The sequence below is a fragment of the Bactrocera oleae genome, chromosome Y, assembly GCF_042242935.1.
Source record: "Bactrocera oleae isolate idBacOlea1 chromosome Y, idBacOlea1, whole genome shotgun sequence".
Taxonomy (NCBI): Eukaryota; Metazoa; Arthropoda; class Insecta; order Diptera; family Tephritidae; genus Bactrocera; species Bactrocera oleae.
The window spans coordinates 2014156-2037104 of record NC_091542.1 but is presented as its reverse complement, the minus strand read 5'-3'; the positions used below and the strand labels follow the sequence as shown (position 1 = coordinate 2037104).

General features: G+C 39.9%; 1 protein-coding gene across 1 annotated transcript; it reads left to right on the top strand.

The window, feature by feature from the left end:
• The first annotated feature begins 10715 nt into the window (after window positions 1-10715).
• LOC138858284 (uncharacterized) lies at window positions 10716-19046 on the top strand. The gene is made up of 2 exons (XM_070112780.1): window positions 10716-10887; window positions 18214-19046. The coding sequence occupies exons 1-2, from the start codon at window positions 10716-10718 to the stop codon at window positions 18828-18830; spliced, it is 789 nt and encodes a 262-aa protein (XP_069968881.1). The 3' UTR covers window positions 18831-19046.
• Window positions 19047-22949: the final 3903 nt, after the last annotated feature.

Genomic DNA, 22949 nt, shown 5'->3' with positions numbered 1-22949 from the left:
CCTTTTAAAATTTAAGGAAATTGGTGTACAAAAAATTATCTTTCGGAATAGGTATTAATATATTTGGGTGATATGTTTGGATTACATATATTAGTGTTTCGAACATTGGCAAAGGAAACACTGACTTTGTTTTTTGTCCCATTATGTGGAGTGTTGGAAAATTGAGCCTTTAGTGGTAGTTGTATGACGTACCGGCAGTTATTTGATCGAGTAGTTGTGGCTTTGTAGAAGTTTTCACAATACTGATCTTCTGGAGTCGTTATGAGGGGGCGTTTTTCTAACTCCCGAAATTTGCTTAATTGTGAATTAAGCTAAGATTCTTTGGAATGTTCGTCAACTTTAGTTGTTGATGTGGAAACTGGTTCTGTAACTAGTCCACTTAGAATCCAACCAAATATAGTGTGGGCTAGAAGGGTGGTTGAAATTTTTTCAACACTTTCAAGTATTATTTGCGGTATAAGGTCGCTGCCTAATAGAATGTCTATTTGAGCCGGGGTGTTGCACTTGGGATCTACTAGCTTCAGGTGTGAAACCTTTTGCCAATGCTTGCTATTTCTATGATAGCTTGGAAGCATGTTTGTTAGCTGCGGTAAGACTATAGCTTCTGCTTTAATTCTCTTATCCACTTGGGGAGAAAACATTTTTGAACTTCTCTTCCGCCCATTCCTGTAATTTCAAAGTTGTTTTGTTTGTTTGGCAGTTGTAGCCTATTTTGTGCCCTAGACGGTATGAAAGATCGTTATGATCCTTGGTCTATTAAGGCCTTAAGTTTAAACAGTTCTCCTTGATGTTCAATGGAAACGACTGCTGTGGGTAGTAGTACCCTTCTTTGATTTTCGCTGTGTAGCGTTTGGGTTTTTATTGCCTTGAGCAGCATGGTGCTTCTTGGCAATTTTGGGTATTTCGCACTTCGGGATTTGCTGTTGCAACTAAACCCGTGGCTCTTTTCATATTTGCGCTGTTTGGGGGTGAGCTGGAAAAATTGCTATAATGAAGCATAGAATGATGTCGTTTATAACAATAAACGTAATTAAATTTGCTTTCGCACTCTTTAAGTGTATGCGCATGTGATAGGCAATTTGTACAAAGTCTTTTTGTTTTCACTAAACCGTTTCGGTCGATTATATTCAATTTTTTTAATCTCTCGCAAGAGCTTATGCCCCCTTGTACATAGTTCGCATGACGTTTGTTTGTACTGTTCGGATGTGAGCGATTGCGTTTTGTAAAGGCTTCTGTTTAATTTCTTTTTGCTACTAGCTAGGGTCTATTGAAGCTTCTTTTTAGGTCGTGTTGAACAATTTTTATTTTAATTAGTTTTTTATCTACCCTTTCAGCGATTTCGTACTGCGTAGTTAGAAAGTCATTCATTTGTTGCCACGTGGGGCATGTCTTTTGTGATGAGAGCGATTGCTCCCATAAAAGTAATGATTTTTCTGGTAATGCGGCAGTGCATATGTTTACCAGTATAGGGCCCCAGCTCTCTGTGGGAATGTTTTGTGTCGATAAAACCGACAAACGGTGGATTGTAGTCTTATAAATTCTTCGCTGGTTTCTTTTTGAATTTTAGGCAAGTTTATTAGTGTTGTTACATGTTTATCGACCAATATTCTTTCATTTTCATATCTTGCTTTTAAAGCTTCCCAAGCCAAATTGAAATTGTCGTTATTTAGTGCGAACTGTTTAACTATTGCGCCTGCTTGACATTTAGTTTTGTATCGGAGGTGATACAATTTTTGCGCTTTTGATAATTTTGGATGGTTGATGTATACGGCAGTGAACATGTCCCAGAAGAACGGGTATTCTTCATAACCCCCATAAAATATTTCTGTGTCACATGCGGGCACCTCGAGATAGATGCCTGAACTTGCCTCTTGACTTTGAATTTGTGGCAGCTCTACTCTCGGATGTGGAGTAGGTGCCATCGCTTTAATCATAGCTTTTATTAGCTTTAATTGATCAGAAATCATAGCTTTTGTTTCTTTGTACTGGTCTAAGCAGTTTTCGTATAGTGCGTAGCCCGATGATTTAAATCTTGTGGTAGATCTGAATTGTCATAATCTACAATGGCGTCATGAGCCGTTTGGAGACGATTCAGAGATGTCTTGAATCGGTGAAGATGAAAATCGAGTGCAGTATCGTGTTAATCTGTCGCTCTCAGAAATGAAATTGGCAACCTGTTTTGAGCGTGTAGCTCCTACAGGTGTAGTTTGACTTTTGTCGCCGTTAACCATTTTTGTTACTTTATTTATATAATGTCTGAATGAATTATTAATATATAACCTTTTATTTATTTTTTCAGTGTAAACTGAATTTACTTGCAATATGATTTTGTTGTGGTTTTATTTTGAATATATTGCTTTGTTTAATTTAATTGATAAAAATCGCACTTTTAATTCAATAATATTTTTTATCTCCTTATGCTGATGTATTTAGGTACACCCTAATACACGGACTTGTTAGTATATATAATATTTATGTGCTCGTGAAATTGAGAGCTCGTTGAAGAGATCAATACACTTTGTACATAAGTATGCACGGACTGCTTGTGCGTATGTATGTTTATTTTCTAATACAATTGAGAGCTCGTTGAAGAGTTAAATGTGCTTTTAGTTTTTTTTTTGTTTTGTACGCAATCCTGCTTTTTTGTTACAAGGAGTATTGAGGGATGTATGCCAATGTGGACTGTGAAAATATGTGTATTTTTGTTTTTAATAAATTATATATTATTTTTAATTTTTTAATATCTAGTAGTGTTCATTTTACCACAACGTTTATTGTTTTATTTTTCATGTAATTTTATAACTTTTTATATTGTAAATTTTTAATGTATAACTGACCCTATGTATAGAGGGTATATAAGCATAGGCATAGATTATATGGCGTTTGTGTAAATATGTATGGTCGCACTGCGAAGAGAGCGCGAAATGAATAATGTGCATAATACCTGCAATTTATGCAATTATGTTTATATGTTATTATATGTACTTATGGTAAAGTAGGTTGGTAAAATCCTCCGCTGAACCCTCCACGAGGGTGCCGACTGGAAATAGATACCACAGGTTCACGACGTTAGTAGTGAGGTATCTAGCTAAGGTCAGGCTTCCTATCTGGGTGTTCGGGACTCTTCAATAGTGCAGCATCCAGAGAGGAGGTCTTACCATGGTAGGAGATATATAAAGGGCTGGATCAAGGTGTCATGCGACCCGTGCCGAAGATCAACCTGGCTGGGGTACCTTTAATAGCCCAGTCTCGCACGGAGCTTACGGATACCTGGTGCCCTCCGTAATACGATAGCCTTACTTGCGTAGCGGGGGCTATGCGCAAGCGGACATACTTTCCCCTACACTCGTGGGTCCAAAGTATGAGCCAAAATAATAACAACAATAGTAACAAAAACAAAAAGGAGTCCGGACCTCCTTTAAAAAGACCGGAGGGAGCGAGTTGTTACCAGAGAAGAGCAGCGTTTGGCACGAGCTCGACAACAGCCAAAGCGAGGACAAGAGCGAAGCTTGGTCCTGGAGCAAAGGCAAATGCTAAGGGCGCAGTAGGCAAGGCTGGCGCCACGAAAACAGCAACGCAGGTGAAGAAGGTGGAGCTGCAACCGCCAACCAATGAGGAGCTCACAAAGGAGCTCCAGAAATCCATTGATTGCGCGAGAGCTGTTCTACCTAACTTCAAGCTAGATAGTGGCAACAAAAAGACAAAGGTCCGCTGAAGAGGCTAAGCCGTCAGCTAAGAGACCGAAAACTAAGGGCGTGACGCCCGTAAGATCTTTTGCTGATGTGGCCCGGAACCGCATTGTCATTGGGGTACTGGATGAGGGTGACCCCGAAGGAAAAATTCCCAGAGCCCAATGGAAATGGGTGCAAGCCGCACTGACGAATGTGGCTTTGGAAGTGCTACTAAGCAATCCAGGTCCACCCCCGTCATGTGCGGATGCCGGATGGTATCAAGGGCAGATTAAGATGATAGCGTGTGACGACGAGATATCAGTCCAGCTATATAAAGCAGCAATAGCTAAGGTAGGGGAGGTCTACCCCGAAGCCAAATTAGTGGCGGTAGACAGAAAAGATATCCCATCCCGACCGAGGGCAAGGGTATGGATCCCGGCTACACCATCGCAGCCGGACGAAATAATGCAGCTCATAAGAGCCTGCAACCCAAATCTGCCAACTGGGGGATAGAGATTCGTCAAGGCCTTTGACGACCCCGCAGCGGAATCTGGTGTGGAGACGAAACGAGCCACAATGCAGATTCTGCTGCTTCTTACAAAAGAATCCGTAGAACCGCTAGCGAAAAGTGGCGGAGAGATCAACTACGGATTCACAAAAGTAAAGGTCATGACCTACAAATCAGACGCCGATGCAGGAGAAAACTTAGCATCGGAATCGGAGTGCGAAGTCGAGGAAGATCCAGTGGAGTCCTCGAGCGACGCAGAGATCACAGATCAAGGTGAGTGTACTTCGGGGTCTGAGCTTGCGGACAGACTCTCTAAACTTTACACTGAGAGTGGGCTTTTAAGCGACTCTCATGAAGATGCAGAGAAGACAATAACTAATGCGTCTTCTCCAAATTAATCTACACCACAGCAAACTAGCGTCTCTAGCCCTAGTAGTAGTACCATCGCAGCTGTTCAAAGAGCTGGTACGAGACGCCGAAGCATCCAAGTGTTCGATTATACTTGGGTGCGACTCCAATGCGCACCATACTCTATGGGGAAGCAAGGATATTAATGAAAGGGGTGAGTTGCTCTTTAATTATTTAATAGGAAGTAAACTTTTGTTATGTAACAAAGGTAGTACGCTAACATTTATAACCAAAAACCGACAGGAAGTATTAGATATAACACTGGTATCGGAAGAACTGGTGGATAAAATAACACATTGGAGGGTATTGGAAGAACACTCCTTCTCAGACCACCGCTACATTGAGTGTATAATTGAAGAAAATGTAGTTAGAGAAGAGAAATTTAGGAATCATAGGAAAACGAACTGGCATATGCACATGCAGGAGCTAAAAAAGCGTATTCCTATGATTCCACCATTCCAACCGGAAAAGAAAGTGGACCTAGACATCCTCGTTAAACGATTCACAGATTCTTGTCGTCAAGCACTAGAGGTAGCTTGTCCATTAACGTACAGTAGGGGAAGAATTATACCTCCTTGGTGGTCCCCAATACTTAAGAACATGCAGAAAAATTGCAGGAAGCAATTCAATTTTCCAAACTATCCCAAGAAGATATAGAGTGGGATAACTATCATAACCACCTTCGGGCATACCAAAAGGAGGTAAGAAAAGCAAAAAGAAATTCGTGGAAATCTTTTTGTAATGACATCGAAAAGACGGCAGAAGTGTCCCGACTGAGAAAGATAATGACACAGTCGAAACATAGCATCGGATACCTTCAGAAGCCAGATCACAGCTGGACGGAATCCAGTGAAGAGACTCTGGGCCTACTAATGGATACTCACTTCCCAGACAGTTCCGAGAACCTCATAGCGGAGCATATATTGGAGAGTGAAGTAGGCTCAGAGGCTTCTCCGCTAGACATAGTGCCAGATGACAATGTTTATTGGGCAATAGGCAGCTTCAAGCCTTATAAAACGCCGGGACCAGACGGTTTATTCCCGACTCAGTTACAGCAGTCCCTGAGCTACACAACAAACTGGATAACAACCATGTTTAGAGGGGCACTGAAATTGAACTATATTCCCTCGATATGGAGGGAAGTTAAGGTGATATATATCCCAAAAGCTGGCAAAAGCTCACATATTAATCCAAAGGATTTTAGACCAATTAGTCTTTCATCATTTCTTTTAAAAACGCTGGAAAGATTAATAGAAATACATATAAAAGACATACTAAACCCAAGAAAAATGGCAGTTTCGCAGCATTCGTACTCGAAGTGGTAGCAGAGATTGAAAAGTCTCTGGAAATAAAAGAATACACCCTCGTAGCCTTTCTAGACATAGAAGGTGCCTTCAACAACATCCAGCCGAAGGCCATAGTGAGCGCGCTTAAAGATCTGGGCATATCTGAGCCTCTCCGGAAATTAATTGAACAGATGCTCTTGGGCAGGTCAATTATTTCAACGCTGGGAGCTTCAACGATGCACAGATCTGTCCGTAGGTGTACACCCCAAGGAGGCGTGTTATCCCCACTTCTCTGGGTCCTGACAATGAATAAAATGCTTGTGGATCTAGAAAAGAAGGGGGAACATGTTGTGGCCTACGCTGATGATGTGGCAGTCTCGGTTAGGGGCAAGTTCCCGAACACCCTCGCTAGTCTTATGCAGACAATATTAAACGAAATTAATCGATGGGCCGTATCATGCGGACTGAATTTAAATTTTTAAATGGCACCAGGCTAACGATAGGAGATAAAGCAAGCTACTTCGGACTAATTTTGGACAGGAAGCTTTCTTGGAAACAAAACTTGGAAGCGAGGGTAAAGAAAGCTGCTACAGCGCTTTACACATGTAAAAGAATGGTGGGGACTGACACCTCGGGTGGCTCACTGGCTGTACACAGCAATTGTAAGGCCGATCATGACCTACGGGATAGTAGTATGGTGGCCAATTACAAAAAAGAAATATGCGATTAGAAGCATGGAAAGTATACAAAGAGCAGCTAGTATTTGCATCAGTGGAGCTCTCAGAACTACGCCAAGCCAGGCACTCAACATAATTTTACACTTGCTGCCAACAGATTTGTATTGCAAGCAAATGGCAGCGAACTCAGCTCTGAGACTGAGGAAATCCTCCCTATTAGTCGACAGCAACAAGGGGTATTCTATGATACTTAGGAAGTTCCCGTTTCTTCCCATAACTACGGATTTTCGCAATCCTAGGGAGCTGAACCTAAATCCGGTCCTCAATATTGCCTTCCCCTCCAGAGAGGAGTGGTAAAGGGATGTAGTGGACAAGGCAGCAGGGATAAGCTTCTATACGGATGGTTCCAAGCTGGATAACCATGGTAGGCGGCGGTGTTTTCTCTAAGCTCTAGCTAAACTAGATACCAAAATCGCCTTCCGGTTACCAGACCACTGCAGTGTCTTCCAAGCAGAAGTCACTGCAATTAAAGAAAGCCTTCTTGTACTAACAAAAAGCGTAATCACAACAAGAAGTGTATTTATATATACAGACAGCCAGGCGGCTTTGAAATCTCTGATGTCTCATAGGATTTCGTCAAAGACAGTGAAGGATTGCCATGATCTTCTAGCGGATCTGTCATCCTATTTCACGGTAAATCTGCAATGGGTTCCAGGACACAGTGACATCCCTGGGAACTGCGTAGCAGATGAACTAGCCATAACAGGCACCACCCTACAACTAGATCCTGGTAAGGTGGACATAAATATGCCTCTGGCTACGTGTAGATACCTAATCGACAAACATGTCATTAATATATCCGAGTGTCAGTGGAATCAATCACTGACCTGCTCAACCAGCAGGCAAACGTGGCAAGAATGGAATATGAGCCGCACATGCCGACTGTTTAAATTCAAGAGGAATGATATAAGAACTGTCGTAGGAGTACTAACAGGCCACTGTCTAATAGGCAGACATGCAAGTAGACTTGGCGCGCTATATAACGACTATTGTAGAAGCTGTCAGGAAGTAGAAGAGGAGGAGACCATTAAACATCTGCTATGCGATTGCGCAGCACTATATAGGAAAAGAATCGCAACCATCGGTCGTGGGTTTCTTGACGACGTCTCGGAGGTTGCACAGATAAAACTTGTCTCACTGATGAAGTTCATTAGAAGTACGGGGTGGTTCAGAGAGGAGCCAATAGAGTGAGGGGATCACAGTCCCAGTGGTATCACAATGGGCCTCCTAAAGGCCTAAGTGTGTCGAATGACAGCCACTTTACCTACCTACCTACCTATGGTGAAGTAAGTATAGATATAATAGGTTTGCATATATGTACATGTTGGTTTGATTTGTTTATGTTTGATTCTCTTTATTTGGCTTTTTAGGCAATCCTGCTTACTATTTTTTTTAAAAATAAGGGGTATTGCCGGAAAATATTTGCAGGTAAATACTTGAATAATATTTTTTCGATTTTTTGTGTTTGTGGAATGGATGTGTTTGTATACATAAAGATAAGCATAAGGGCATCCGATAATTATTTATTTTTTATTGTATATATATTTGGATATACCTATATTGTACCAAACTGTTTTCGGTTTTTCTTATAAATTAAGCCCGAAAGTATGATGGTTTGGTAACCGTTCTATATGTTGTTAAAACGGCTTTTTGTTAATAGTTTTTTAGTCAGTAAGCATACATATTTACATGCAATAAGTAAACGGTGAAATTAATAAGCTCACTCTGTTTTTTGTGGTGACATCGTGTGCAGTGTAGCCGTGTATGTTGTGAGTGCGAGTTGTGTTCCAAGGTGTGGTGTGTTGTATTAGGTTGTGTCATTATTTACCCTGATGAAGCGGTGTAGTTGGAGCATAGAACTTAGAACAACGAGAAGGTGCAAATTCTATTTCTTTGATTTTGGCGCAATTATTGACACTGGCTTTAATAAATATGTAAAATGGGCCAAAACGCCGTAGCTCACGTTTTTTGTTTTCTTGGTTCTGACAGAGAATGTAGATTATAGAGAAGGTTCACAGTGCGAACTGTTTAACTATTGCGCCTGCTTGACCCCTTAGTTTTGTATCGGAGGTGATACAATTTTTGCGCTTTTGATAATTTTGGATGGTTGATGTATACGGCAGTGAACATGTCCCAGAAGAACGGGTATTCTTCATAACCTCCATAAAATATTTCTGTGTCACATGCGGGTACCTCGAGATAGATGCCTGAACTTGCCTCTTGACTTTGAATTTGTGGCAGCTCCACTCACGGATGTGGAGTAGGTGCAATTGCATTTATTAGCTTTAATTGATCAGAAACCATAGATTTTCTTTCTTTGTACTGGTTTAAGCAGTTTTCGTATATTGCGTAAGCCGATGATTTAAAATTGTGTGGTAGGTCTAAACTGTCATAATCTACTATGGCATCATGAGCCGTTTGGAGACGAGTCCAATTATTGTCAATATTTTGTTTTTTATTTCCAATAACGATTCAGAGATGTCTTGAATCAGTGAAAATGAAAATCGAGTGAACTATCGTGTTAATCTGTCACTCTCAGAAATAAATTTGGTGGCAAAAATATCTTTTCCTTTTATTTGCTTTGTGCGCGTGTAGCTTCTGCAGGTGTAATTTAATTTTTGTCGTCATTAAACATTTTTGTTATGTTATCTACTTTTTTTCTACTGTATCAAAGTTGATTAAAATTTTTCTCAGTGTAAACTGATAAAATCGCAGCGATAAATTATAATTAATACAGAATACTCTTTTACGTTTATAAGAGTTGTTTTTCGGACTAGATAAATAATTACTTGCGAAATAAATGTTTTAATTTGTATTTTATCCTGAATATTTTGTTGTGAGAGTCATTTTAATTTTCTTAATTAAGTTATTAAGAATCGCACTTTTAATTTAACAATACTTATTATGTCCTTATGTTGCTGTATTTAGGTACACCCTAATACACGGACCTGTAATATATATATATTTATGTGCTCATGAAATTGAGAGCTCGTTGAAGAGATCAAAACATTTTGTACACAAGCATTCACGGATTGTTTGTGCGTATGTATGTTTATTTTCTAATGCAATTGAGAGCTCGTTGAAGAAATCAATGTGCTTTTTATTTTTTTGTTTTATACGCAATACTGCTTATTTGTTACAAGGGGTATTGCGGGATATATGCCAATGTGGACTTTGAAAAGATGCTTGTATGCATATGCACTTATGTTATTGTATTTTTTTTTAATGAGAGTTTTTTTGTTTGCGTTTTAGTAAACAATACAATTAAGAAAATGTGAACTTGAATTTGTTTTTTGTGTTTGTTAATAGGTGCGCTGGAATACACAAAGGTAAGCGTGGAGTTAGGCAATAAGTTAATATTAATTAATATTAATTTTATCATATCTCCCGATTATTAGTCACAACTTCCCATCCTCTGTTCTCACAACATTGCGGGATAATGACATCCTCAAGCGAAAAGCAAAGGGCGCTCTTATCGCATATACTCCAGTGCACTACTTCAGCAGCGATATATCACTATTGAGAGAATCAAAACCTATTGATAAGAGATTGGTTCTAAACCTATTCCTCGACACGAAAGATCTACTTCATGTGAATGGTCGGCTTGCCAATTAAAGCCTAACGAATATTTCGCCTTATAGCGAACGCCATCCTATAAGTGTACCAGAGAAGTATCGACTTACGCATCAGTTATATCCAGATATTAATGCTTTTGGCTGAACATCGCTTCATGCAACATATGGTCCGCCAGGAATTTTATATTCCCCGACTTAAGCCCCAAATAAAGAAGTGAATTTCTTGTGCAAGCTTGTCGTAGTTCTGCACCACGCATAAGCAAAAGATGCGAACAGAGATTATGGCATCACTTCCCCCGGAATGCTGCACTTGGGTCGGCCTTCTCCATCACAGGTGTCAATTTTGATGGGCCTTTTCAAATAAAGGCGTCCAAGTGAGTGGCGGCACTCTCATATAAGGCTGTGTGGCTGTCTTTGTCTGTTTTATGACAATAGCAGTGCACCTTGAGCTTTGTACTAATCTGACAAAGGAGGCTTTCCTTGCAGGATTTGCTCGATTCGTCGGACGACGCGGCTTTCCATCCAAGATAATGAGCGACAGTGGTAAAACATTTATCGGCGCTCAAATAGCCACCGAAAAACAGTTTGTGGACTTTATCAAACAAGTCACACCGGAGATTGTACAAAAGTCCGCGCCCCAAAGCATTAATTGGCAATTTATATCCCCAAACGCTCCTCATATGAGTGGTCTGGGAATCAGCTGTAAAAAGCTTCAAATTCAGCTTCAAAGAGGTTATTGGAAATTACAAATTAATTAGCAAGCAAAAAATACAAATGCCACTTCATATATACATAATTATTTTTTGCCATATAAACGATTTTTATGATGAAAAATTGATAAAATATGATTTTTTTGCACAAATGTTATATTATATAATATAATAATATATTAGCAATTATCAATAAATACATGTGAGCGCACTGCTCTATATGTAAGTATGTACTTATGTAGAAATATACGTATGACCGCGCAAATAAGTAATGCATACACAAATATACATACATTTAAGCGTACAAATGTGAGTACGTCAGGCAATAGGCAAAATACAAACATTGTTGTACAAAAAAAGAACAATTGTCTCAAATAGCATCAGCACCAGAAATCAATATGGCAGCCAAATTGACAAATCCTAAATTTGTAGTAAATCACACACCAACAACATTTTCATTCATGAACGCTGGCGCACAAGCAATAAGCTAAGTCGTTTCATTCATGAAAGCAAACGCCTTACACATCTCCCCGAGCATACGTTTTTCTACAAGCGTCTTTTCGTGACGATGGCAAAAGCTAGAAATCATAAATTGAACAACTTTTTTATGTTTCCTCTAGAAGGGAAAAGTGATAACCCTGCAAGCCCACAAAACACAGAAAAAAGTGACAAAAGTGGCAACAAAGCTTTTGTTGATTTAAAATATTTTACAATTCTAAAATATTTTTCCGTGACTCGCAAAACTCTGCGTCAATATGTATACATGTTCATATAAAACCATACATACCTACAATAATTTGTAGGCAAAGCTGTTAAAGCGGCAAGGGAAGCGAAGACAATCGGCTCGCGTTCGTTTATTTTTTGGCACATCTCGGATTTTCTACCAACAACACAATGTTGTGACGCTTTGTCGTCGCGTCAGTCCTTCGACAGATTGACTCTTTGACATAAAAGCAAAAAACGTGTCAACGGAGAGTTCACATGAAGAATTGAGTGTGCATATATACATACAAATACATACAAATGTGCAAACGACATAATATATGCATGTCATAATATTATATATGTAAGTACATATTTACGTACATAACTACTTTTACACATGCATTTGAAAAGAAAAATTGAAGCATGAATGTGAAATGCCGACTGCAAAACACAATTCTGTACTTTTGTGACTCCATAATGGTGTCAAGTAAATGAATGATTTTAAGAAATATATCAAAATATGTTTAAATTATTATTAATAACTCACAATAAAGTAAAAATGAATTAACATAAAATAATTTAAAAGTAATAATAAATAATATTTCAATAAAAGAAAATATATTTCAAATAACATATCAATATTCCCAGTTTTGCTTACATTTTATATTATCTTCAATCTTAGTCGGTTGGTCATGTTAAGAGAGCGTATGTTTACAGATTCACCGCTGTTATAAAAGCGAAAAATGTTATTTGTTTCTCGTGCATGTGAGGTGAACTCCTTGATAAAATTCTACAAATTGTTCGCTGTCGAATCTGCACCTTCTCGTTGTTTTCAGTTCTCTGGTGTGACAGTGTCTTCTGGTGAGGGGGACTGAGTGATAATTTAGCCATCCCGGCCCCTCTAGGCAAAGGACTAGCCTAGTAGTCGCTGCAGCTGTTGTAGCGTTGCCACAATGCTGCTAAGAGCCGTGGAACGACCGTGGTTGTGATCTAGGCTGTCGATGCCGTATTGATGCTCCATTCCGCGGGCGTACCACACGAGTTGAGGGTTGAGGTCGTGTTGAGCGGCTGCGTAGGGTACATTCATGTTAATCTGTATTAAAGATTTGTTTGATTATGCAGATTTGTCAGGCTACGGATGCTCGTCTCACGGCATTTGATTATTTTATTTTATTGCGGTAGTATCGGTTGATTGTTTGCGTCTTGCTGTGTCGCGATTATCGGCGGTTGGGAGAAAGCATAGCTTCACGAACTGTCTAGTTAGCGTTCTGCTTCGCGTACGAAGATCAACTACTCGTATATGACCGTCGAAGTCATAATGTAGCTTTTCTATGCGCCCAAGCCGGCATTCGGTAGAAGGTAGACAATCATCATGGATGATCACACAGTCTCCAAGTTTTGGTGCTTAGGAGTCTTCCAACGGTATTGTTTATGGAGATCCTTTATGTATTTGATAATATGTGATGGAGAACTTTAATTTTTTCCAGCGATTTAATAAGGATAGCGACTCTACACCTGGTTCACGTATGGCCAGAATGGGTGTTCCTTTGAGAAAGTATCTTGGAGTTAAGGCTGTGAAATCGGAGGGATCTTGCGAGCGGATTGTGAGAGGCCGTGACTTGAGAAATGGCAATTCGGATTAAAAATCCCGAGAATTCCTCGTAATTAATTTTTAATTTCCAACAATCTTTTTGAAGTAAAATTTGAAGCCTTTTCCCAGAAACCACTCATTTGAGGAGCGTTTGGGTATATAAATTGCCAATTAATGCTTTGGGGTGCGGACTTGTGGAGCGAGGAAAGCGTCCTTTGTCAGATTAGTACAAAGCTCCAGGTGCACTGCTTTTGTCATATAACAGACTGGCTAAATGAGCCTACGTCGTCCCGAAAACTTACACCAACACACCTCACACATCACTGACACGCAACATTCACCACATCACCTCTCGCAACATTCACCACCTCACCTCACGCAACATACACCTCACACAACGACCCTACCACCCAGGATACACAACACACCGGGCGATCACCCCACCAACCATCAACAAAACCACGGACACGAGAATCGGCTTGGCTCTTCTTCGTTTTGAACTCGCAGCGAAAGCACCGTCATCCGTGGATTCGTCACATCAGCGGATCTGATCCGAACCAGTTAAATTGCTATCAAAGGCATTTATATACATTTTTTTTCCTCTTCTCTGCGCTGCGTCGCAAGTGATTGTGGTATTTAGGGAGTGTATAAAACCCGTACTTTCAATTACAAAATAAAATTACAATTGTATTAAAAGCGAATGGTGGTGAGTGTTTTTCTTTGAAAACTTTGGAAAGAATTATATATGGTCCTTCGACCCCTAGTGGACGGCACTATGGGTGTTTAAAACAAAACAAAAAAAAAAAACATACATTTATAAAAAAAAAAAAAAAACCTTAAGTGATATACATATACATATAGAAATACAGTGCAGTTACCAAAAAAGAGAAAAAAAAAAAGAAGCAAAATTACAGTAATGTAACAGTACGTGCAGTTAAGAAAAAAAAAAAAAAGGAAAAAAATGCTTTAGTTTAAAACAAAGTGCGGTTACATTACCAGAAAAATCATTACTTCTATGGGAACAATCGCTCTCATCACGAAGAAAATTCCCCACGTGGCAACAAATGAAAGATTTCCTAACTACCCAATATGAAATCGCAGAAAGGGTAGATAAAAAAATGGTCAGAACGAAACCCGTTCAACATGACCTAAATAGAAGCTTCCACAGACCCCAAGCCAGTACCAACAACAATTTAAATAGAAGCTTCTTCAAAAATCAAACGTTCACATCCGAACAGTACAAGCAAACGTCATGCGAACTATGACTCTCGCTACTAACTCGATCGAAACAATTTTATAAAAACGAAAAGACTTTGTACAAACTCTAATAAAATCTGCCCCATTACCTTAATTTCCCCCCAAGCGGATAAGCACATACAAGCAGAAGCTATAGTCTTACCGCAACTTACAAATATGCTTCCAAGCTATCACATAAATAGCAAGCATTGGCAAAAGGTTTCACACCTAAAGCTAGCAGATCCCAACTGCAACACTCCCGCTCAAATAGACCTTCTATTAGGCAGCGATCTCATACCACAGATAATACGAAGGTATTGAGAAAATTTCAAATACACTTCTGGCACAAAATACTGTTTTTGGGTGGATCATAAGTGGACTAGTTTCGGAACCAGTTACCACCATGACCACTCAGGTTGAGGAAATCTCAAACGAATACCTCAATTCACAATTGAAAAAATTTTGGGAGTTAGAAGAACTCCCCCCCATACCAATCACAACCCCTGAAGATCAGTATTGTGAAGACTTTTACAAAGCCACAACTACTAGATCAGATAATGGTCGGTACGTCGTACGACTACCACTAAAACAACAATTTCCTAACACACTCGCCTCTCGCACCTCTGCTATACAGCAGTTTTTAAGTATGGAAAAAAACTTACTTAAAAAAGGTGAGCTTAAGCCAGAATACGATAGCGTGTTAGAAGAATACCTCCATTTAGACCACATGGAGGAAGTAAGCCCATGCGAAAAAATCCTAAATGGCAAATATTACTCATTTTACTTGCCTCATCACGCAGTAGTAAAGCCAGACAAAAAAACAACTAAAGTAAGAATTGTCTTTAATGCATCAAGATCCACCAGCTCGGGGAATTCCCTAAATGATATCCTATTTACGGGACCCACGCTCCAACCAGATTTAATGCTACTAATTTTAAATTGGCGTATATTCAAATACGTATTTAACGGAGACGTCGAAAAAATGTATAGACAAATAGTCGTACATAAAGACGATCAAGATTTTCAGCGAATTATTTTCCGAAAATCTCCCAATAGTCCACTCCGCGACTATAAATTAAAAAACAGTTACCTTTGGCGTCAATTGTGCTCCATATCTAGCCATTCGAACACTGCACGAATTGGCAGAAAACACAAAGTCAGAATTCCCTCTGGCAACCAAAGTGCTAAAAACACAAACGTATGTAGACGATATCTTGTCTGGAAGTCACAGTCTTCCACAATCATACGAGTCACTATCACAAGTGATACAAGCCTTAAATACCGCAGGGTTTCCGTTGAAAAAGATAACGGCGAACCACCCTAATATTCTAAAAAATATACCACATGAAAATTTGTTAGATACTAATTTCCTTAAATTCGAAAAGGAAAGTACAACAACCCCGCAGGATCGCTTTCGCCAGTTATGATACAAGCCAAAATTCTAATACAAGAATTATGGTTAGATGGAACCGACTGGGACGAACAAGTAAAACCACTGCGTTTAGAAAAGTGGTCCCAGTTTGCGAGCAATCTAAATGATATCTCACAGACACAAATCCCTCGATGGGTAAATTATGCCCCAGAGCACAAAGTCGAACTACACGGCTTCTGTGACGCTTCTGAAAAGGCATATTGCGCAACTATATATGTTCGCACACAAAGCGACAATGCGACCACATGCCACTTACTAGTAACAAAAGCAAAAGTGGCTCCTTTAAAAGCAATAAGTCTACCACGATTTGAATTATGTGGAGCGCTACTACTAGCCAAACTCGTGTCCATCGTACAAACGCATTTAAACATGGCACAATACAAACTATATCTGTGGTCCGATTCTGAAATCGTACTCGCCTGGTTAGAAAAACCACCACATGCATGGAAGACGTATATTTCCAATCGAACGTCTCAAATCCTTGACTTAGTAGGATCAGCCACTTGGCGACATGTAGCCAGTGCTGACAATCCTGCTGATCTAGGTACAAGAGGATGCAAACCCCTGCATCTTGCCACCACCACCCTCTGGTGGAATGGCCCCCGATGGTTAACAGAATCTTCCGATTATTGGCCACAATCGCCCATGCGCAATATAATTGCCCCAGAAAGTCGAAAAATCGACTTCTTTCATGCAACATCGGATGATACTGACATCCTTGAGCGATTCTCATCGTTCGCCCGAGCCCTCAGAGTAGTTGCATACATGATCAAATTTATAGAGCAGCTCAAAACTAAAGTTAACGGAACACCTCCAATATACCCCCAATGCGATACATTAACGCACCTACACTTACAAAAAGCAAAAGGCGCTCTTATCGCATCTACGCAAACGCGCTACTTCAGCCGAGAAATATCATTGCTAAAAGATTCGAAGCCAATCGATAAAAAGAGCTCACTTTTAGTACTAAATCCATTTCTGGACACAAAGGGTTTGCTTCGTGCGAATGGTCGGCTTGTCAACTCCAGCCTGACATACAACGAACGACATCCAATAATCATACCAGAAAAAGCACGGCTTGCCACATTATATTTGCATTATGTCCACATACTGATGCTACACGCTGAGCACCGCCTCATGCAACAAATAGTCCGCCTAGAGTTTTATATTCCCCGTCTTAAGCCTCAAATAAAGAAGTGCATTTACATGTGCAAAGTTTGCACAACGTACAAGCAAAAAATGCGAACGCAGATAATGGCAGCACTTCCACCTGAACGCTGCAACTTTGCTCTGCCCTTCACAACAACAAGTGTCGATTTTGCTGGGCCTTTCCAGATAAAGGCTTCAATGTTAAGATCTCCCACTTTAATGAAAGGCTTCACCTTGAGCTATGTACAAATCTGACGACAGAGGCGTTTCTCGCGGCATTCCCTCGCTTCGTCGGATGGCGTGGTTTTCCTTCAAAAATTATGAGTGACAATGGCAAAACGTTTATTGGAGCCAAAAGAGCCACTGAGAAACAGTTTGTGGACTTTATCCAACAAGTCTCACCTGAGATTGTACAGAAGTACGCACCCCAAGGCATTAATTGGCAGTTCATCCCCCCAAGCGCTCCTCATATGAGTGGTTTATGGGAATCAGCTGTGAAAAGCTTTAAATCCCTCTTCAAAAAAGTAGCTGGAAACTACAAGTTTAATTATGAAGAATTCTCGACCTTATTAATTCGAATTGAAGCCGTACTCAATTCACGGCCAATCACAACCCTCTCGCAAGATCCCTCCGATTTCACCGCCCTAACTCCTGAGCATTTTCTCAAAGGAGCACCCATTCTGGCCATACCTGAGCCAGACGTGGAGTCGCTATCCTTATTAAACCGATGGGAAAGAATCCAAATTCTCCATCACAATTTTAGTCGCCGCTGGAAAGAAGATTATCTAAAGGACCTCCACAAGAGGTACCGCTGGAAAGCTACAGAAAAGGCGCCGAAGCTTGGAGATTGCGTACTAGTACACGATGATTGTCTCCCCCATACTGAATGGCGGCTTGGCCGCATAGAAAACCTTCACCATGGTTCCGATGGTCACATCCGAGTGGTCGATCTCCGTACACAAACCGGAACACTAACGAGATCGCTCGTAAAGCTATGCTTTTTACCCACCGCCGATAATACCGAACAAACGTAAATAATAACCCGATAAGAACCAAAAACCGCTAAAATTAATAAATCAAAAAAAAACCTAAATCCGGTAAAAGGTCGATCGACCAAACGACCCATTTATGCCACTTAACGTGGCCCAAATTTCCAACTCAATCATGCGACAAACTTATAATCTAAATAACTTTTTCCCATATAGATCATTATGGACGGAAATACACCAACACCAACGCCAGCAATACGTTCGGCCGTTACTGTGCCACGCCCTGGGGCAAATCCTGCACAACGGCTACCACAGCCCCTCCAATCGCTCCTCGTAGTGGCACCCGGCCACTAACCCCGTCATCCTCGCTGTCTGCGGAGCAGCATCGCCTCCGATGCCCGCTATGTCGTCGCTCACACCGCTTGCAACATTGCGGCATATTTAAAGGTATGCCACCAGTCCAACGACAGCAAATCGCCCAGGCACATGGCCACTGCCTGAATTGTCTGGCGCACACCCATGCAACAACCGCATGTGAGTCAAGGGGCCATCGTCAGATGTGCGGTGAGCAACATCACACACTCCTTCACCGCACCGCGAGGCGCGACAGTGGTCGACTAACTGAATCCCACCGCCGCGGCGTAGTCAGGCGACTCCCCAGACACACATCAGCACGACCTCGCCGTTTGGCCCCCCCTCCGGAGCCGCGTTCCTGGCGCCCACGCAACGAAGCAATTACGCGCCGTAGCCAGCTTCGGCTACCACCCCGCCGTGCCACTGGGCTGAGCAGCGTCGTATACACGCTGCGACAACTTCAGCGTCTGCTAGGCTAATATTCGCCTAGGGGGGCCGGGATGGCTAAATGAGCCTACGTCGTCCCGAAAACTTACACCAACACACCTCACACATCACTGACACGCAACATTCACCACATCACCTCTCGCAACATTCACCACCTCACCTCACGCAACATACACCTCACACAACGACCCTACCACCCAGGATACACAACACACCGGGCGATCACCCCACCAACCATCAACAAAACCACGGACACGAGAATCGGCTTGGCTCTTCTTCGTTTTGAACTCGCAGCGGAAGCACCGTCATCCGTGGATTCATCACATCAGCGGATCTGATCCGAACCAGTTAAATTGCTATTAAAGGCATTTATATACATTTTTTTTCCTCTTCTCTGCGCTGCGTCGCAAGTGATTGTGGTATTTAGGGAGTGTATAAAACCCGTACTTTCAATTACAAAATAAAATTACAATTGTATTAAAAGCGAATGGTGGTGAGTGTTTTTCTTTGAAAACTTTGGAAAGAATTATATACAGACAAAGACAGCCACACAGCTTTATATGAGAGTGGGAGACCTTAACTTGGACGCCTTTATTTGAAACGGCCCAACAAAATTGACACCTGTAATGCAGAAGGCAGACCAAAGTGGAGCATTCCGGGGAAGTGATGCCATAATCTGTGTTCGCATCTTTTGCTTATGCGTGGTGCAGAACTACGACAAGCTTGCACAAGAAATGCACTTCTTTATTTGGGGCTTAAGTCAGGGAATATAAAATTCCTGGCGGACCATATGTTGCATGAGGCGATGCTCAGCAACAAGCATTAATATGTGGATATAACTGATGCGTAGGTCGATACTTCTCTGGTACAATTATGGGATGGCGTTCGCTCCAAGGCGTAATAATCGTTACGCTTGAATTGGCAAGCCGACCATTCACATGAACTAGACCTTTCGTGAACCAATCTCTTATCAATAGGTTTTGATTCTCTCAATAGTGATTATCGCTGCTGAGGTAATGCACTTGAGTATTTGCTTTTCGCTCGAGGATGTCATTATCCTGCAATGTTGTGAGAAAAGAGTCGGTTTGTTAACTCTCTGGGGCATTTATTTTACGCATGGGCAGTTGTGACCAATAATCGGGAGATCCTATCAACAAACGAGGGCCGTTACACCAGAGGTTGGTGGTGGCAAGGTGCAGGGCTTTGTACCCTCTTGTTTCTAGATCAGCTGGATTGTCAGCACTGGCTACGTGTCGCCAAGTGGCTGATCCTACTAGGTCAAGTATTTGAGACATTCGATTGGAAATATACGTCTTCCAGCCAGGCTAGTACAATTTCCGAATCGGACCACAGATATAGTTTGTATTTCGCCATTGGTTAAATGGGTAAAACCTCCCTTCATACACCACTCTACTCGGTAAAATAGTGTCGCACACTAACGCGACGCATCACATCTGAGAAGACTCACGGGTTTTCGTCTACGAGCTAATCGCCACATCATTTTGTTCTCTTCGGTTGGTCAACCCGTGCGATAAAACTACGACAGGCTGCACCTTTCAGAACTCGTAATGCTGTTTCATTTCGGACATATGATTTATCAACATAAATAGGATAAATTTCATAATAATTAATAATAATATATTTATAACAATAATATTAAAGCCGTGTCAACCTTGTATATATCGCATTTTTATTTAAATTATCCACGCGATTATAAGTGAAGTGGTGAAATGTTTTATCATTGGTGGTGTGTGCTCTCAACGAATTGGGGAATTAGTCATGGTCCTTCGAGCATCACAGAAAGGCACTATTGGAAAAAATACATATCGAAAATATGCAAAGTGCGGTAACTAGCTAAAATAAAAAAAAATGTAGTGACGCAAACAAAAAAAAAAAAACAAAACTACAGAACAAAAGTGTGTTGACAAAACAGAGAAGTGCAGTGACAATATATATGTACAAGTATATGTATACATACAAGTACATATCTTCACACATATGTATATACAGAAAACTCATATGCAATAATACCAAAAAAACAAAAACAGAGATGGCAATAAGTTCAATTGTTAAAACACAAATTAAGAAACACATTTACATATGTAAATACACAGTGCAAAATTTGCAAAACATTTAAAAAAAATTAAAAACTCACAAATCGGGCGCTAAATACAATCTGCCAGAAACACAAACGAGCTCGAAATGCTAAAGTACCTAACTACAAAAACATAAATAAAAGTAATTTAAATGGGCGCGAAACAAACAACAATAAACAAAAACAACACTCACTAAAACCAGGCACAACTGGAAGCGGAGAAGGAATTAACAAAAATGGAATACACACACGGACATACAATACATATATATTATCCCCTCAGAAAACCCCTGAGGGAGTATAAAGTGAGTCGTATCGTTTTGCTATTCTCTTAGTTTATCATGCATATATGTATGTAAAAATTACAGTTTTATACATATATAGAACCGGTTATAACAAATACGTTTACCAAAAAAACGGTTACCAAACTGTCTCAGTCTTACAGTGTTTTTTGGAGGGAAAAACTGACTACAGTCGGTATAACATATATTTCCTATTAGATACTTATATATTAAAACAAAAGAACACAAATTAATATTAAGTTATTGCCTAACTACACGCTCATCTTTATGTATTCCAACGCACCTATTAACAAACACAACAAACAAATTCAAGTATATACTTGCACATTTCTCCAGCAATACACCTTAGGTTAAAATAAAAACAAACAAAAAGCAACAAGCAGGATTGCATAAAATACGTAAGCAAAAGAATTATAAAATATGAAAGGAAAAACAAAGACGGGAAAAACAAACAAAAAATACATATATGCTTACCTATTATATCTATACTTACTTTAACATAAGTATAATAGCATATAAACATAATTGCACAAGTACCTGCAAGTTTGGTTTCGCGCTCTCTTCGTAATGCGAACATCACGCATATTATATGTTCAAGTATATAATCATACGGCCTAGAATCTGCCTGTCTACCCTCCGCTGGGTAATAGTAAACTCTTATATACAATTTTAATTAACATTTTAATTTAACATTCACTTAAAAGTGATTTTCATATAAATAAATCAACATTGTTATAAAAATATATTAAATATTATATAAAATTTTCTTATTTGTATTGTTTATTAAAACGCAAACAAAAAAAAACTCTCAATAAGAAAAAAAAAATACAATAACATAAGTGCATATGTATATGTACATCTTTTCAAATTCCACATTGGCATATATCCCGCAATACCCCTTGTAACAAATAAACAGTATTGCGTATAAAAAAAAACAATAAAAAGCACATTGATCTCTTCAACGAGCTCTCAATTGCATTAGAAAATAAACATACATACGCACAAACAATCCGTGAATACTTGTGTACAAAATGTTTTGATCTCTTCAACGAGCTCTCAATTTCATGAGCACATAAATATATATATATATTCCCAAGTCCGTGTATTAGGGTGTACCTAAATACATCAACATAAGGACATAATAAGTATTGTTAAATTAAAAGTGCGATTCTTAATAACTTAATTAAGAAAATGAAAATGACTCTCACAACAAAATATTCACGATAAAATACAAATTAAAACATTTATTTCGCAAGTAATTACTTATCTAGTCCAAAAAACAACTCTTATAAACGTAAAAGAGTATTCTGTATTAATTATCATTTATATGTAGATATGACAGTTTGGACCTACCACACACTTTTAAATCATCGGCTTACGCAATATACGAAAACTGCTTGAACCAGTACAAAGAAAGAAAATCTATGATTTCTGATCAATTAAAGCTAATAAGTATATGCAATTGTACCTACCCCACATCCGAGAGTAGAGCTGCCACAAATACAGAATCACGAGGCAAGTTCAGGCATCCAACTCGAGGTGCCCGCATGTGACATAGTAACATTTTACAGAGGTTATGAAAAACGGCCGTCCTTCCGGGACATGTTTACAGCCGTATACATCAACCATCCAAAATTATCACTTGCACAAAAATTTTATCACCTTCGATACAAAACTAAAGGTCAAGCAGGCACAATAGTAAAACAGTTCGCACTAAATGACGACAACTTAAATTTTGCTTCGGAAGCTCTAAA